General features: G+C 40.9%; 1 protein-coding gene across 1 annotated transcript; it reads right to left on the reverse strand.

The window, feature by feature from the left end:
• Positions 1-15,740: 15,740 nt before the first annotated feature.
• Positions 15,741-16,520, reverse strand: EID1 (EP300 interacting inhibitor of differentiation 1). Its single transcript, XM_014543243.1, is given in 2 exon segments — positions 15,741-16,149; positions 16,152-16,520. Coding segments are annotated over 2 exon segments (543 nt in total). The 5' UTR covers positions 16,458-16,520; the 3' UTR covers positions 15,741-15,912.
• Between the last annotated feature and the right edge of the window lie 898 nt (positions 16,521-17,418).

Here is a 17,418-nt window from a genome sequence, read left to right on the forward strand (position 1 = left end):
CCGGGATGAGGGAGACCCCCCTCTCCCATGAACGAATTTTGTGCACTGGGCCATTGTAGCCATAATTAGCACATCTATTGTGTCATCATTATAATTTCTTTTCAGTGGTTTGAATAACAAGTTTTATGTTTATAATTGAGGTGAGCAGAAGGTCTTGTGACTCATGGTGAAACACATATCTTTTCTGTGTGGTTCCTTAGACTAGTATTTCACATAATGAAATGTGCATTCATTACCTGGAGCATCTTGTGAAAATACAGGCTTGGATGTAATGAGTCAGGGAAGGAGCCTGAGATTCTATATTTCTAGCATGCTCTAGGTGTGCAGGGTTCTGCTAGTCCATGGTCACTTAGCTGCTTCCAAACAGGTTGATACCCATATCACAACCTGCCCTGCAGCTCCTGCCCAGGTGGCCTGCTGCTCTAGAAGATGGCTTTCACAATTTTTGTTCATATTATTTGAGTTAACATTTATTTCTTAAGTTGTAATTCTATTGAGTTGGTTTTTTCTTTTACTTTTTAAAAACATTGTTTTAAGAAGTTGTTGACTATATAATTTCTACTTTGGGAAACTTATTGATTTTTTGTGTGGTCTAAATGTCAGTCTCTTTTTGAATATGCTGAAGTAGTACTGGAAAAGGAAGTGCATGTGGGAACAATCTGAGTGTCCATCAGTGGATGAACAAATAAATAAAATGTAAAGCTACTCAGCTATAAAAAGAAATAAAGTACTGACACATGCTACAACATGACTATGCCATGAATATGTGATGCAAAGTGAAAGAAGCCAGACACAAAAGGCCTCATATTATATGATTCCACTCACAAAATGTTCAAAATAAGCCAATCCATAGAAACAGAAGGTAATTAATGTTTGCCAGAGGAAGGAATAGGGAATGCCTGCTAATGAGTACAGGGTTTCTCTTTGAGATGATGACAATGTTTTGGAATTAGCTAGAATGATGGTTTCACAACTTTTTGAATATACTAACAGACATTGAATTGTACACTTTAGAAGGGTGAGTTTTGTAGTACAGTGGGGCCTTGACTTACGAGTGTCCCGACTAACGAGTTTTTCAAGATACGAGCCATCTCTCGGACGATTTTTTGCTTTGAGTTGCGAGCTAAAATTCGGGTTACAAGCCAGCTTCAGATACCCCACCGCTAGTTGGTGCATGCAGCAAATGTCACAGTGAACGCCACAGCATCAGCCCAACATTCAATTCATTGTAATGGTGAAAACTGATTTGACATACGAGTAATTTGAGTTACGAGCTCGGTCACGGAACGAATTAAACTCGTAAGTCAAGGCCCCATTGTATGTGAATTACACATCGATAAAAATAATTCTTTAAAAATGGGTGAATGAATACCAAACAGAGAGTGTGTCATTTAAAATCAGCACTAATGACAAATCCTAACACCTTCGGGGGATTCCCTAGAAATCGCATGGTAGGGCTATGGAATGCCTTCCACTTCACTGGATCATAAAGCACAAACTGCCATAAAAGCAAGTGCTCAAAGTCATTTTTGTTTTGTTATCAGTGCCTTCTTCCTGTACAGTCAGAATAATTTCACACTTGCAAGTTTTAAATGTGACTTTAAATTGTCCCCTGTTCTGGTACTTAGATGAGTGAAATAATACAGTATGATTTTGTGTCTGGGCTCTTTTCCTCATCATTATGTTTGTGACAGTCATACTTATCCATGATTTTATTGATAGAATTGAGGCTGTTTTCAGTTTGGAATGTTGCTATTATAAACTGCCTTTTAAGAAACATAAACTTGCATTTCTTTGGGTATATATTACCTGCAGTTTTTAAAAAATATTTTTTTATTTATTTCAGAGAGAAAGGGAGAGGGAGAGAGCGATATAAACATCAATGATGAGAGAGAATCAATGATCGGTTGCGTCCTGCAAGCTCCCGACTGGGGATCGAGCCCACAACCCAGGTATGTGCCCTGACGATATAAATATCAATGATGAGAGAGAATCAATGATCGGTTGCGTCCTGCACACTCCCGACTGGGGATCGAGCCCACAACCCAGGTATGTGCCCTGACCCAGAATTGAACCATGACCTTCTGGTTCATAGGTCGACACTCAACCACTGAGTCACACCAGCCTGGCTACCTTCAGTTTTAAACAAGACATAATGATCAGATAGTTTCTTGGGAGGCCAACTGAAATGTGCAAGTTTATTTTGTGAAATAAATGATTCATTTGTAATAAATAGCACTATGTCTCATTTAGTTTCAAAATTAGCTCATGCTGCTGCCAATATCAGGCACAAGCCCCCCTAGCTAACCTCAGAGATGGTGGCTCTGCCCATACTCACAACCAATATTTGCCTATGCTCAATGCAAAGGAAGAAAAAAAAGAAGAAGAAGAAACAGCTCAACACTGGAGAGGAGTTTTAGCTACTTTACTTGTTTGCCTATTTTTGATGTTCTCTCAAAGCTCTTCTGTTCCATCAGGGCAGTCCCTGATTGCAGATCTGCAGGTACTTAAGCAGCTCTGCTTGGAAGCCTGAATAACCTGGAAAGGTATTTTCAATTCATTTCTACGGGGATTTATCACCCATTGTGCATTGAATTGTACTCCCCCCAATTCATACATTGAAGTTCTAACTCCCAGTACCTCAGGATGTGATTTTATTTGGAAATAGAGTCATTACAAATGTAATTAGTTAAGATGAAGTCATCAGAGTAGGTTTCATCCAATTTGACAGATGCCCTCAGGAAAAGGACAAATTTGGACACAGAGACAACACCATGTGAAGATGAAGGTAGAGATCAGGGTGATGCTTCCACAAGCCAAGGAATGCTGAAGAGGGACCGAAACCACCAGATGCTAGAAGGGAAACAGGGAAAAGCTCCTTCTCTCACAATCCTCAGGAGAAACCAACCCCGCTGACACCTTGATCTTAGACTTTCAGCCCCCAGGGCTGTGAACAATACCTTCCTTTTGTGTAAGCCACCCAATCTGAAGCACCTTTTTAAAGGCAGACTGATACATCACCCTTTACAGTATAATACCCTGGGTCATCGTCTATTTGCCTAATTCTTTTTTGGCTCCTAATTTGGGCTTAACCCTTGGCCTTTAAAGCTATGAAATCTTGGGTGGGTTATTCAACCTGTCTAAACATCAGTGTTCCGACCTGGATAATTAGAATAATAATTATTATTATATCATAGTATTATTGTGAGAATTAAATACAACCTGCATATAAAGAAATTCTTAAAATATCTCTAAATAATGCTTTTCATGAATATTAACTATCATTATTACACACTCAGTCACAACCTTAGTAAATTCCAAAAAGCAGAACTTGTACAAGCCACATTTTCTGGGACACAGAAACATGCACAAAGTAAATAAAAATAAATTCTCTTTAATAATAAAGGAAAAGAAAATAAAAACTGTAATGATAGACTATTTGAAGGCAAGACAATCATGACATCAAATTTAATGTATATAGCCACATCATAATTTTTTTTGTGTAACAAAGTATAGCTTTAAGTATTTTTATTTTTAATCAAGAAAATTTAATCAAGTAAATAAACAATGCAGATTAGCACAAGGAGCTAGAAAAAGCAATAAGGTGATTCTAAGACAGCAGGATGAGGAAACTGATAAAGAAAAAGTAAAATAATAACAAGAACAAAATATGTCATTCTGGTAACTAACATTTATAAATGGCAAGCCCTGAGCTAAGTGTTTACCTAGACTGTCATTGAATTTTCACTACAATCTTATGAGGTGGGTACTATGATTATTCCCATTCTACAGATGAAGAGACTAAGGTTTTGAGGGATGAGGTAATTTGCACACAGTCACAAAATGAGAGGCAGGATTTTGCTCTAGGAACTGTGACTATAGACCCCAAGTTCTTAGTCACTGAATAGGACAGTCTTTTTTTTTTAAAATCCTCCCCGTAGAATATTTTCCCATTGATTTTTAGAGAGAATGGAAAGGAAGGGAGAGACAGAGAGAAACATTGGTGTGAGAAAGGCACATCAATTGTTTGCCTCCCACACGAGCCCAGACTGGGGCTGAGCCTGCAACCGAGGTGTGTGCCCTTTGACCAGAATTGAATCTGGGACCCTTCAGCTTGCGAGCTGACCCTCTATCTACTGAGCCAAACCGGCTAGGGCAGGACGCAGTCTTTTTCATTCAGGGTGCAGGTGATCACATTCTAGAGAATAGCTGACAGCTTGTTCTGTGTAGCCATTAGTCAAATAAATTCAGTCATTTCTTCCAACTTGCTCTCACGGCCTCCCAGACACACACACACACACACACACACACACACACACACACACACCTGACACTCGCTTGAGCCCTCTCCACAATTAGACAAAACAAAAAAATGAACAATTTTCCATTCCTGAGCTGAACCTTTGACTGTTGATGAATAACTGGGCCTCCCCACATTTAAATATGGGAAGGTTCACACTGCATGGCCCACCTTTGTCCACCTTGCATGTGGCCATGTCCATCCAGCTGCTGGGTGTGCAGGTGTGGCTCATGGACCCCACATCTGCTCACACTTTACTGCCAGTTCTGACTATTTTACTCTGTCCTATTTTTTTTGTTTTTGTTAATCCTCACTGGAGAATATTTTTTCCATTGATATTTTAGAGAGAGTGGAAGGAGGAGAAGGGAGAGAGAGAGAGAGAGAGAGAGAGAGAGAGAAAGAGATTTAGAGTAATACTGATGTGAGAGAGACACATCAATTGGTTGAATTGGTTACCTTCTTCACATGCCCTGGGATGGGGGTTGAACCTGCAACCCAAGTATGTGCCTCTGCCTGGGCATCAACTGGAGAACCTTCAGTGTGCGGGTCAATGCTCTAACCATTTTGCAACACCGGGCAGAGTACACTCTGCCCTTCTAAAGGCTTTGAAATTGGCAGTTCATGACTTCCTGTACCCACAAATGATTTAAAGTCCAATTGAGAGTAGATTATTATTTCTTCACTTAAAATCCACAAATAAAAACAAAAATATTTGTAAATCTCTGGTCTTTATTAGTTCACCAGACAGTGGTTATTATAAAAAAATTATTTTTATCTTCAATTTCATGTCAGACTTTCACAAAAACAAATTAAATGCAGTTAGCTGAAATATAAATTTATTTGGCTACTGTATTTTTTTCAGCTCTGACAAAAGTACATCTTGTTTTAAAAAAGGGTCTTTAATAAGAAGCCGGATGGCATGTACTAAGATAAACCCCTCAAGGAGATCAAAGGTAAATCACAATTTGTTGTTTTGTAAGCATTGTGTTCAGAAAACCAAGTGTTTATTTCAGTGTTGCACATACTGTATAATGATACAGTGTATCTGGAACCAGACACATTTAGAGACCATAATTAGAGCAATGCTGCACTTCACTCCTTTATTTGCTAAGCTTATCTGAAACCCGAAACTAAATCTGGCCAGTCTACCAGTTTATTCTCCAAATTTATTCCAGTTAGAAATAAGATTATAAAAACAATAATGCTTTTAACAAGAAATACAATTTTTGAATTTTTTATACCTCTAAAGTTTAATACACACCAAAATAGAAATCAGAAAAATGGGGATTTTTCACTGGATTTTTATTGCCATTCAAGGAAGCAAATTGGGTTATGTCTTTTGGTTTCTATTAATGTTACTGTTCTAATTGAGGATGGATGGGCCTCAGTTGGCGTCTTTGCACGTTACATACCTTTTATAAAAATGTTTTGGGTTCAGAGAAATTCAGAATGTACTTTGTCCTAAACACTCTTTCTTTTCATTTTTAAGTGACTATGTAAATATTTATATCAGTTTCAGATTCATTTACACTTATCTCATCAAAACGTTTCACAGCATATCTGGAAGGACTAAAATTAAACCAAACACTCTTGCTTTTAAAAGACACTGAATTCCAGAAACTTGCTGCAAATTCTACCAGACACTTGCTTCTTGGAAGCACAAAGTCATGTTTTGCCAAATAAAATTGGATTAAAATATTCATTGGGTTTTCAGTCTATTTGAAAATTTCTGTCCCATTCTAACACTGAGGAACTGCTGGGCTTAAGTCCTCCATCTTGCTTGGTTCTTAGTCCCAAGATAATCTATAATAATAAAGTGTGATATGCAAACCGACCGAATGGCCGAACAGCAGAACGACCATCCAGACGACCACGCTATGACACACACTGGCGCCAGGCCAGCCAAGGCAGGTGTGATGCAATTGGTCAGGAGGCCCCACCGTCGCCCCATGATTGCCCCACAAAGGGAGGCCCAGGCCACTGGCCATCAGGACAATCAACTGGGGAGCTCCATGATTGATCGCCCTGCAGAGGGAGGCCCAGGCCACTGACTGGTGGGCTGTGGCGGGTGGGTGGGGCCTCCCTCTGCCGGGTGTTTGATCGTGGGGCTGAGGGTCCCCCCATTCCCGAGTGACGAATTTTGTGCATTGGGCCTCTAGTTCCATAATTAAAGCCCAGGGTACTCAAACTCATCATCCTCCCTCCCAAATCTGTTTTTTCCCTTTCAGGTGTGTTTTCTCAGAAAATGGTACCTTTCTCACACCACCCCACCCAGAATCTGGAAGTCACCCTAGACTCCTATTTTTCCTTTACTTCTACCATTTCAACAAATCCTGTTTATTTCACCTCTTAACTTTCTAATTTTTTTGCACTTTTACTCCCCCAGTTGATGCAACATTATTTTCTGTCCATGTTTGTGCGATGATCTCCTAAGACTAGTTAATCTGCTGTTGAACTTTTCTCTTCCCAATCCATTGTTCACTTAAAGTCAGTGATCTTTCTAAAGGGAAAATTTGATCATCTGACCCCCCCATCTCAAAACCTTTCAATAGTCCCCCATTACTTCTAAATAAAGTTCAAATTTCTTATTTGATTTTATCAGGCACTTATTAGAAGATACTGTTTTTTTTTACTCCTGATGCATCTTGCAAAAGCAAAGGAACTTGCCTTAGTTCTCCAAACATTTGCTGATATTTTTTCTTCCAGGCCATCTATTTGTTGAGCATGCTAATAGCTTTGATTTATTGATTTTTTTTTATCACATACCAGGCACTGTTCTAAATATAGTAAGTTCTGTTATAATATGATATTTGCATTGCAAAAAAAACACTGAGTTATGTAAAATCATGCAATAAAAACCCTTATGGAAAAAGTGGATTTGAGGCACAACACTCAAAAATTTCATCGGTGACACATTTAAAAAGACAGAAAAACTAATAAAAGTGTAGCACAATTTGATACATATGACATGTTAGAAATACATAAGTACTTCAATAAATATGGCCCTTTGCCTCTAACAAGGTTTGAAGTTTGCTTGTGGAATTGGGCTTCAGGATGGATGAAGCATGTGAGGTATTTTGAAGTAGTGGAAGGAGGATTATCTGAAATGGGATGGAAAATTAAAACACCAGATACAATTCATGATGCATTCGGTGAGCTGAAGGAGATGGAAAATGTTTTAGGGGTATGTGTGTGCATATCTGTGCATGTGTGAGCACGCAAACATTTTGTGTATTCCCACCATTCAGCTGAGTGCAGTTTTCTGTGTTCATCTAGTGTTTCTTATGGGTAAAATCCCAGGTAAGCCATTGCAAAATTCAAGTGAATGGTCTAATTATTCCCTAATATATTAATCATGTTCAGCCAAATTTTTGTTTTCAAAACAAGACAGCAAACTGAACAGTAAGTTCAAATTTTTAAATTTATAATCTGGATACAAAGCCAAAAAAGTCAGTATTGTATTTACCTCTATCTACACTAATAAAAGAGAAACATGGTAATTAGCGTACGACCACTACCCTTCCCATTGGCTAATCAGCATATCATTATGCAAATTAACTGTCAGCCATGATGGCGGCCGGCAGCCATGCACTGAAGCGAACAGGGAGGCTTGCTTGCTCCAGTGACGGAGGAAGCCAGGTTCCCCGCCTGCTGCCGGCCTCTCAGCTGCAACTCTAAGCAACTATGTTGCAAATATAGAAGCTAACCAAAACCCTAGAAACCGGCTTTCAGTCAGCCGGGCTTCAGCCAGCCGGACTGCAACATTGTATCAAATACAGAAGGTAAAGGCCAGAAACCTGCTTTCAGCAGCGAGGCCTCAGAGCTAAAGCTGGCCCAGAATAGAAAAAAGAAAAAGAAAAAAAGGAGCAGTTGGGAGCTTCAGTCACCCGCCAGCCAGAAAACAGCCCTCTTTTTAACAGGGCTTCTTTTAAACAGGTTAAAAGAAGAAAACCTACACAGTTTCACACATGACAAGAGCCATTTTTGGGGTAACATCTTGTCTTTTATTTTCTTTCTCATTGAATTTAATAAAATTATATAGGTTTCAGGTGTATGGCTCTATAATACATCCTCTGTGTAGCGTATTCTGTGTCCACCACCCAAGTCAAGTCTCTTTCCATCACCACTTATCCTCCCTTAACCCTCTCCTACCTCTCCCCACCCCCTTCCCCTCTGGTAATCACCATACTGTTATCTGTGTATGAGTTTTATTTTTGTTTATTTTGCTTAATCCCTTTACACTTTTCACCCAGCCCTTAAATCCCCTCCACTTTGACAACTGGTAGTCTGTTCTCTGTATCTATGATTGCTTCTATTTTGTTTGTTAGTTTATTTTGTGTGTTAGATTCCACATATAAGTGAAATCATATGGTATTTTTCTTTCTCTGACTGGCTTATTTCACTTAGCACAACAGTCTCCAGGTCCACCATGCTGTCACAAAAGGTAAGATTTTCTTCTTTACAATTGAGTAGTTTTTCATTGTGCATATGTACCACAGCTATTTTATCCAAGCATCCACTGATGGGCACTTGGGCTGCTTCCAAATCTTGGCTATCTATATATATAAAGGCCTAAGCGACCTAACTACCGAACAACCGGTTGCTATGATACACACTGACCACCAGGGGCCAGATGCTCAACACAAGTCAGTGCACTCCCACAGCCAATTTCCCGCAGCAGGCCAACCCCCCACAGTCCCTCCCCCAAGCCGGCTGGGTGGTCAGTGCACTCCCACAGCCAACCTCCTGTGGTCGACTAACCTCCCACAGCCCCTCCCCCCAGCCAGCCAACCTCCTACAGCCCACCCCCTCCTCCAGCCCACCCCCGTGGCCCTGATCAGGGTGGGCCAGCTGGCCAACCTCACATGGTCCCTCCCTGCGGCCAGCTGGGTGGTCAGTGCACTCCCACAGCCAACCTCCCGTGACCAGCCAACCTTCTGAGGTCCCTTTCCCCTGGCCAGCCCGCTCCAATCGGCCCCGGGCCCCAATAAGGATGGGAGACAGCCCCAATCGGCCCCTATCACTGGCTAGGCTGAGGGACCCCACCTGTGCACAAATTCATGTACTGGGCCTCTAGTTTTATTAATAAAGACACAGAGGCTTAGAAAGTTGAACCAACTTGTTCAAGATAAACAGAGTCTAAGTGAGAACAGAAGCAATTTCTTTCTTATCTTTGCACCTAATCATTATGTTATATCACTTGTGATATTGTGATATAAGATATATCTATATATCTCTCTATATAGATGTACATAGATATGCATTCATATATCTATATATAATCTCCATTCCTGGCTCCTGATGCAGAGCTCCCAAACCCTTGGAATTTTCTGAATGATAGAGATAGAGGTTATTCATAATAAGCCCTTTTCAAGCTTACTTGAGTTTATGCTAACGAGTTTATGCTAATGAGGATGGGGGTTGGTTACCAGAGGAATAACTATGTGACTAGATGCTTAGACATTTCAGCCTTCCTTCATCCCCCAATTCCTGACCTTCTGGAAGGGCACAGGGGCTGGAGATTGAGTTAATCATCAGTGGTCAATGATTTAGTCAAGTGTATCCTTGTAATGGAGCCTCCATAAAAGCCTTAACTGAAAGTGTTCAGAGAGCTTCTGGATTGGTGAACATGTGGAGGTGCTGGGAAGGCATGGGAGCTCTGCACCTTTCCTCCATACCTTGCCCTATACAGCTCTTCCATTTGGTTGTTCCTGGATTGTATTCTTTATAATAAACCAATAATAGTAAGTAAAGCATTTCCCTGAGAGTTGTGAGCCATTCTAGCAAATTATTGAAACTCAGAAGGGGGTCATGGAAGCCCCGATTTATAGTTCATCAATTAGAAATACAAGTGGCCCAGACTTGGAATTGGCATCCAAATTGAGGGCAGTCTTATGAGACTGAGTCCTTAACCTGTGGAGTCTGCATGATCTCTAGGTAGTTTGTATTAGAATTAAATTGAATCATGGGACACTCAATTGATGTCCAGAGTGTTGGAGAATTGGTTGTTGTAAAAAAACAACCCTACATATGTGGTGTCAGAAGTGTTGGTAGTAAGAAACAACTCAAATATATGTTCCAATACTGTTTATTAAAACACACACACACATACACTACATTATCTATATATTGAAGTCTTCCAAAACCTCATTCAAGTATTTGATCTCTCATATAAAGACATCATGTTCATATTAAACCTGACCCTCTCAGCCATTGAAAAGCAAAATATGCTGAAAAAAGCAAAACAATTTGGGAATGACCATTTTCTTACTTATGCTGAGGAAACAGGACTCTGAGGAAAAAAACAGAAATTTCTTAACAGGACAAGAGGCAATTCCCCCTGTAGACCCTCAATGAAATCCTAAAACTAAAAGGTGGAAAATAAAGCACTGCCAGTTCTGTATTATAGAAAACCTGACATAATAAAACAAAAGCCTGTTAATTACTCTAAATTAAGCACCATTAATCAAGGGGCTAATGAAAACCCCTTGGTCTTTTTGGAAGATTCAAGGAGGTGTTTGGTTAAGCATACCAACATTACCCCAGATTGGTAACAGAATTGGGACGACTAATTTTAAAGGACGAATTTATCACTTAGGCCAGTGGTCGCCAACCTTTCAGACCTCATGGACCACCAGTTGGTGACCATTGCTCCAAAGGTTTCCTTAAACCAGTGGTCGCCAACCTTTCAGACCTCATGGACCAATGGTTGGTGACTGCTGACTTAAGCTACCCCAGATATCAGAAGGTTACAAAAATTGGCTATTGGTCCCAAAAATACTTCAGAAAAAAACCTCCTGAAAGTTACCACCTCTATGTTCTATAATAAAAACCAGAATAAGGAAAACAAAACAAAATAAAACAAAAACAGGACAAGCCAGGCCAGAACCAAGGCTCTTTGTGCCAGGCTTTAGCAAGGCAAGAACCTCAGTCAGAGCCTGGAGGCAAAAGGTCAGTCCCTGTCACCTGCTACAATTGTAGACAGGTTGGACTTATGTGCCGAAGTTGCCCCACGGGGTGTGGTGGATTCCTGAAGCCCTGTTCTGCCTGTCAAGAAAACCACTGGAAGTCGGACTGCCCCTGGAGAAAGAGGTCCCTTGGGGCGGGGCTGGTGACCCAGCTGGCCCAATAGGGCTAGCGAGGCTTGGGGTCTCCCAACCTGGTTCCTCAAAGGACTACCATCTCCACCCTGGAGCTCCGGGTAAGCCTGAGAGTAGAAGGCAAGGGAATTAATTTCCTCAGTAGCCACCTTCTCTGCGAAGTCTTCCAAAACCTCATTCAAGCCTTCTCAATATGGCAAATCATCCTCAAAGGCTGTAGCCATTACAGGCATGTCTGGGAACCCAAAAAAGAAATCTTTTCCCAGCCTTTAGGGCACAGCTGGGGTAAGTTGTTCCTTTCCCATGCCTTCCTGATCCTGCAAAAAGCCTTATATTCACATCAGAAACACTATCCTCTCAACCATGAGGCTCTAGAACAGTGGTTCTCAACCTTGGCTGCACATTAGAATCACCTGGGAATCTTTTTAAAATCCTGATTGGGCCATCCAATGAGGCCCAGAAATCAGGATTTTAAAAAGATTCCCAGGTGATTCTAATGTGCAGCCAAGGTTGAGAACCACTGCTCTAGAAGGACTCAATATCCTAATAAGTCATCTATTTTAAAAGGCCCAAGGTTTATTGAAACCTTGTCATAGTTCTTACAATACCCCCATCTTAGGAATTCCAAATAAAGGGGAAGGACTAGTTCTTATAACTAGTAAATAAGGCAATGATTGCTATCCAACCAATTGTCTCTAACCCTCATGCTTTACTTGCCCTGACTCCAGAGGACACAAAGTGGTTTGCAGTACTAAATCTCAAGGATGCCTTTTTCTGTATACCCCTGCCTCCTAATTCACAGTTTCTATTTGCCTTAAAAAAAAATCCCAATAATCAAAGCCATCAACTAACATGGACAATGCTGCCCCAAAGTTTTCGGAAATAACCCTCATTTGTTTGGGCAGGCATTTAAACAACTCAAAAAGCCCTTTTACAGGCACTGTGTCTTTAAGTCCCTCCACAGGTCAGCAGCATCAACTCCTAAATCCCTCTGTCTCAAGTGAGCCTTGAATACCAGCACAAAAGGAGGATGAAGCTGCATAGCCATCAACTAAATCACCAAAGTTCTACTTATGTAAGCCTCTAGAGCAGTGGTTCTCAACCTTCCTAATGCCGCGACCCTTTAATACAGTTCCTCATGTTGTGGTGACCCCCAACCATAAAATTATTTTCGTTGCTACTTCATAACTGTAATTTTGCTATCGTTATGAATCATAATGTAAATATCTGATATGCAGGATGTATTTTCATTGTTACAAATTGAACATAATTAAAGCATAGTGATTAATCACAAAAACAATATGTAATTATATATGTGTTTTCCGATGGTCTCAGGCAACCCCTGTGAAAGGGTCATTCGACCCCCAAAGGGGTCGCGACCCACAGGTTGAGAACTGCTGCTCTAGAGGACCTAAACTTCTCTTTCAAAGGAATCTTGAAAAGTCAATAAATGCCAAATAAGTAACATACTCTGATATTTCTAAATAATCAATGTTTTCATTTTTAAAATAATTCTTACTCTGTCTTTTTATAAGTGTCACCTGAATCCTAGGGTGGTACCTAGAGGAGACCTTCTCTATCCTTATTGGGACCCGGAAACACCATAAAATGTTCCTATTTATAGCCCCTCTCTGTAACCCTGGTATACTAAATTTCTGAAGCCATACTGGCTCCCCAAATCCCTAACTACTAAGTATGTTATAAGCAGCCCAATTCAGAGTCAAATAATCTCTCTCCCACATCTGTTTTAAAATAAAATGTGCCGCCCTAACCGGTTTGGCTCAGCGGATAGAGCGTCGGCCTGCGGACTGAAGGGTCCCGGGTTCGATTCCGGTCAAGGGCATGTACCTTGGTTGTGGGCACATCCCCAGTGGGGGGTGTGCAGGAGGCAGCTGATCGATGTTTCTCTCTCATCAATGTTTCTAACTCTCTATTCCTCTCCCTTCCTCTCTGTAAAAAATCAATAAAATATATTAAAAATAAAATAAAATAAAATGTGCTAAATCTTGGTCTATAGAACAACGTATGCTGCCACTACCACCAACCAGAACCACTTCTCAAGCCTCTATAGATTTTTATTCACAAAGAAGCCCTTGATTGAGCAGGGCAAAGTCTGTGCCATGAATAACACTTCTTGCTGCAAGCAGCTTAGCTAAAAACAAAGTCTCAAAGCCTCTTGCCCCAGAAGTCTGGGCACCAATTTAAGATATAATGCCATCTCTATTAACTAGCTCTCCTCCTCAGACCTTGGTTTATATTGTTTTATTATTACTCTTTAACCATTACTTGTTTACCAGTAACCTTTGTTATGTTTCATATCCTCCCATTTAGAAGCCCTAAAGATACAAATGGTCCTCCGCATAGAACCGCAGACGAAGGCCACTGCATCCATCATCCGTGGACCCTTAGTTAGCCCACTTCCGATGGGACCCTGACTGCCGCTCCCAAACTACGACCCCTTTGCCAGCAAGAAGCAGCCAGACAAATCGACGTCCATTGTTCCCAATGGCAGTTGGGGTTCCCTAATTGGAGGGGAGACTGAAACAGGAATTTTAGGGGTAAAATAGGACAGGTTTTAGTAAATTTTAGAAATTTTAGAAATTAAGGGGACCATGAGGAAGCACAGGGCTGCAGAGCAATAGAAGGTGTATTTCCATATAATAGGGAAGCTGAAAAGCTGCAACAGGTACATTTCCATAGAATGAGGGAGCTGGGAACAGCAAAAGGTCTATATTTACAAAATAAAGAGAAGGAAGCCCTTTATCCAGAAGAAGAAGAAGAAAGCCCAAAGTGATTAGGAAAACAGTAAGGAAGGGGTAGACCCTCACATGTCCCATGTAAGGTTTGACTGTTTGAGCCCAGGAGTTACTATAGTAACCAGTCCAAGGGAATAGTGACCAATCAGAAGGGATACCAAGGCACCAAGATCTGTAGCCTTTATAAGCTGTAGGGAAAAGGAACTCAGTGGGACTCTTTCCCCCTCCCCACGTGGGAGTCTGTACTTGTTCTTTAATAAATTTCCACCTTGCTATACCACCTTCTGTCCACGGATTCATTCTTTGACTCTGGCGGACAAAGAATCCGGGACATCCTGCCCAGGGGAACACTGTGTGTTCCAGTCCAAAAATTCCGTATCACAGGGCACATTCTTTCTCTCTCAAGAGCACACCCATGCCTTCTCCCCCACCACTTCTTTCCTAAGTTGTGTATCTTTGCTTTATTTCTCCAGGGTCCTCCTTTTGCCTTGTTAACTTGTTTCCTGAGTCTACACAGCCCAGCTGGCTCACTTCTTCTGCTTCAATGACTTTTTTTGTAAAGGGTCAAGGCAGCCACCCTAGGCTCAACTCTTCCTCACATTTCAAAAGGACCAAGGTAGCTCTGTCTAGGCTCACTCCTGTTGCTATGAGCTTGCCTTTTCTATCTTTTTTGTTTTGTTTTGTTTTTTACACAGAACAAGAAATTTTATTATCTCAAATGCTGGTGTATAACCAACAAGCTTAATTAGAGGAGGAGACAGAGGGAAACTTCAGACATTTCTGGATAGGTTTGAAACCTTTAGAGGTTGATGGCATAACTGTCCATAAAGTCTTTTTTAAATGTAGGGCCTTTCTTTTACTTGACAATTTTCACTTAACAGTTCTTTCATGATGAAGTCCCCACCAGTCTTTTCCCTGTAAAGTCAAAGGTAAGACAAAATTTCTCTAGGATATGAAGGTATTAGAAATAGTTTTCTTTATACTTTTACATACATTTTAATGTCTGAATTTGAAAATTTACTGAGGATTTCTTCATTTTTTACTTTTAAAAATAATGGTCAAGATAATGAATTTTCTTGAATTACAGATCACAATAGCTTTATAAATGATCAAGATACATGTACAAATAAAATTTCAGATGCCCTGGGAAACATGTTAAGATGTAGTACACATATTTCTTCTGGAGTTTGCTTATACTTTTGGGATACTAAGAATATTCACCTTATTAGTATACACTGAAAATTTAGCCTTTGATACCTGTAGCTTGAATAGATCACAAAGTGGAATCTTCAAAGTTTTCTCAAGAGGCTTTCTGTCCAATAAACTCAAAAGACATCTGGTGTCCTACGTTGGGTACATTCTTTTTCTCACGTAATTAGTATCAGTGGGCTCTTGAACTGGCTGGCAGTTTGTCTTGGTCATGATGCATTCTTGCAAAACCATTCAGTACAGTGGATATGGAAGTAATTTTTCCCAATGCAAAGAAGATAATCTGGATCAATCACAAAGTCAAAGCCATACGTGTTTCAGGATAAACAGGTTTCAACAGTCCTAAGATCCTTTTCCTTTAACAGCTTTTTTTCTTTGTCACAACTGTGCAGTCACTGCCCTATTCTATTCTGAAAAACAAAACCAAAAAAAATTTTTTTTGAAGATCAAGTTTTTCATTGGCACAGAACTATTTGGAATAAACCCAAGAGACAGTGGAATGCTGGGTCTCTCTTCAAGTAGTTTCCTCCTCTTTAACCGCATTTAACTACTCTTTGTCAATAATCTCATCACAGCTGAGTTCTTCGGTCAGACGATTGACAACCATAAGTGAAAAAAGCTCTTCGATAAAAGCCAACTGATCAAACGGGGTCTTCTCCTAATGCATCTGAAAACTGCCATCCACGGCCGCCTCTCCAGCACTGGATGTTCTCAGAAATATCTTGTTGACTTCATCCAGGGTCACGGATGCCCTGTACCCTGCACCATGCCGCTGCGCCTCCTCCCTATAGTCGGATAGTCGTAGTCGTCCTCCCAGTCATCAAATTCCTCAGCTTCAAAGTCAGGGCCAGCAAACAGGCCTGGCAGCTCCCTGGGGCTGGGCCGGCCTGCAAGGTCTCGGTCCCCCACTGCCTCGCCATCAGGCCTTCCTTCTCGGGCTGAGGCGTGGCCGGTTGCGGGGGTGGTTCGGGGCGGCTCCTGGTTCCCGCTGCCTACCTCCATCCGCGGAAGGTCACCCTCGCCCCACATCACATCCATCTGCAGGTCATTGCTCTCTTCATACAGCTCGGACAGCGCGTGCATTGCCGCCATGGCGCCAGCGGCTCAAGCTCGGGTTGGGCGTTTGCTGCAGGATCAGAGCGACGGGCTGTGCGGTTGTGCCTTTTCTATCTTAAACCCTTCCTTTGCTTCACTGTCCCCAGCTTTAAGAAATGTACTCTCAAAATCACCTGGACTTGTGTTGTGAAATATTTCCTGCAAATAGTCAAGAATCAAGAGCCCACACCACCTGCTAACATGACCAGTGCAAGTCTACTTTAATAGGTCTATATCTTTATCTCCTAGTGTTTGCATGTAATAAAAGAGATATAAAGGTAAAGGGGCTAATAAAATTTCCTCGGTTTGTCTTAATAGCTGAAATTTCACAATTAAGGTTTTATTTTTCAGGTTAACTATAGACTTCTTCATAAATTAAACATACTGTTAAAAAAAGAAAAGCAACAGACCCCAAATGGGGTCATTTGTGCTAAGCCCCTCCTCAGCAAACCAAGACTTAAACTGCAGTTTCAGCCTCTTCCAGGAATGTGATCCTCTGCATGGTAGCCCCCACCTTTCCTCAAAGAAAGGTGACTTAGCCTGAAACAATCCCCTCTTCGTTAGAAATTTCCCTTTTCTGCTCCATTCTGACTACAAAAGCTTTCAATTTTGAGCAACTCCTCGGAGCTCTTTTCTACTTGCCAGATGGAATGCTGTCCAATTCATGAATCATTGAATAAAGTCAGTTAGATCTTCAAATCTTAGTTAAAAATTTTTTAGCACCACTGAGTCCCTAGAAACTTCATCCAAATAAATTGTTCAGATTGCTTTCCTATAAGAAAGAGTAGTATAAAAGCACTGACTTCCTTGACAAGAGCATAATCAATGAAGAGAATGAGTATAGACAGGTGACCACGTTTTCTAACTTCACTTTGCCTAGAACTGATCATATTTGTAGTATCAACATGGTGCCAAATCATTCTCTCCCTGGCCTTAGCTTTTGATTCAATGGCAGCTT

The sequence above is a fragment of the Myotis brandtii genome, unplaced genomic scaffold (genome assembly GCF_000412655.1).
Source record: "Myotis brandtii unplaced genomic scaffold, ASM41265v1 scaffold321, whole genome shotgun sequence".
Lineage (NCBI taxonomy): Eukaryota > Metazoa > Chordata > Mammalia > Chiroptera > Vespertilionidae > Myotis > Myotis brandtii.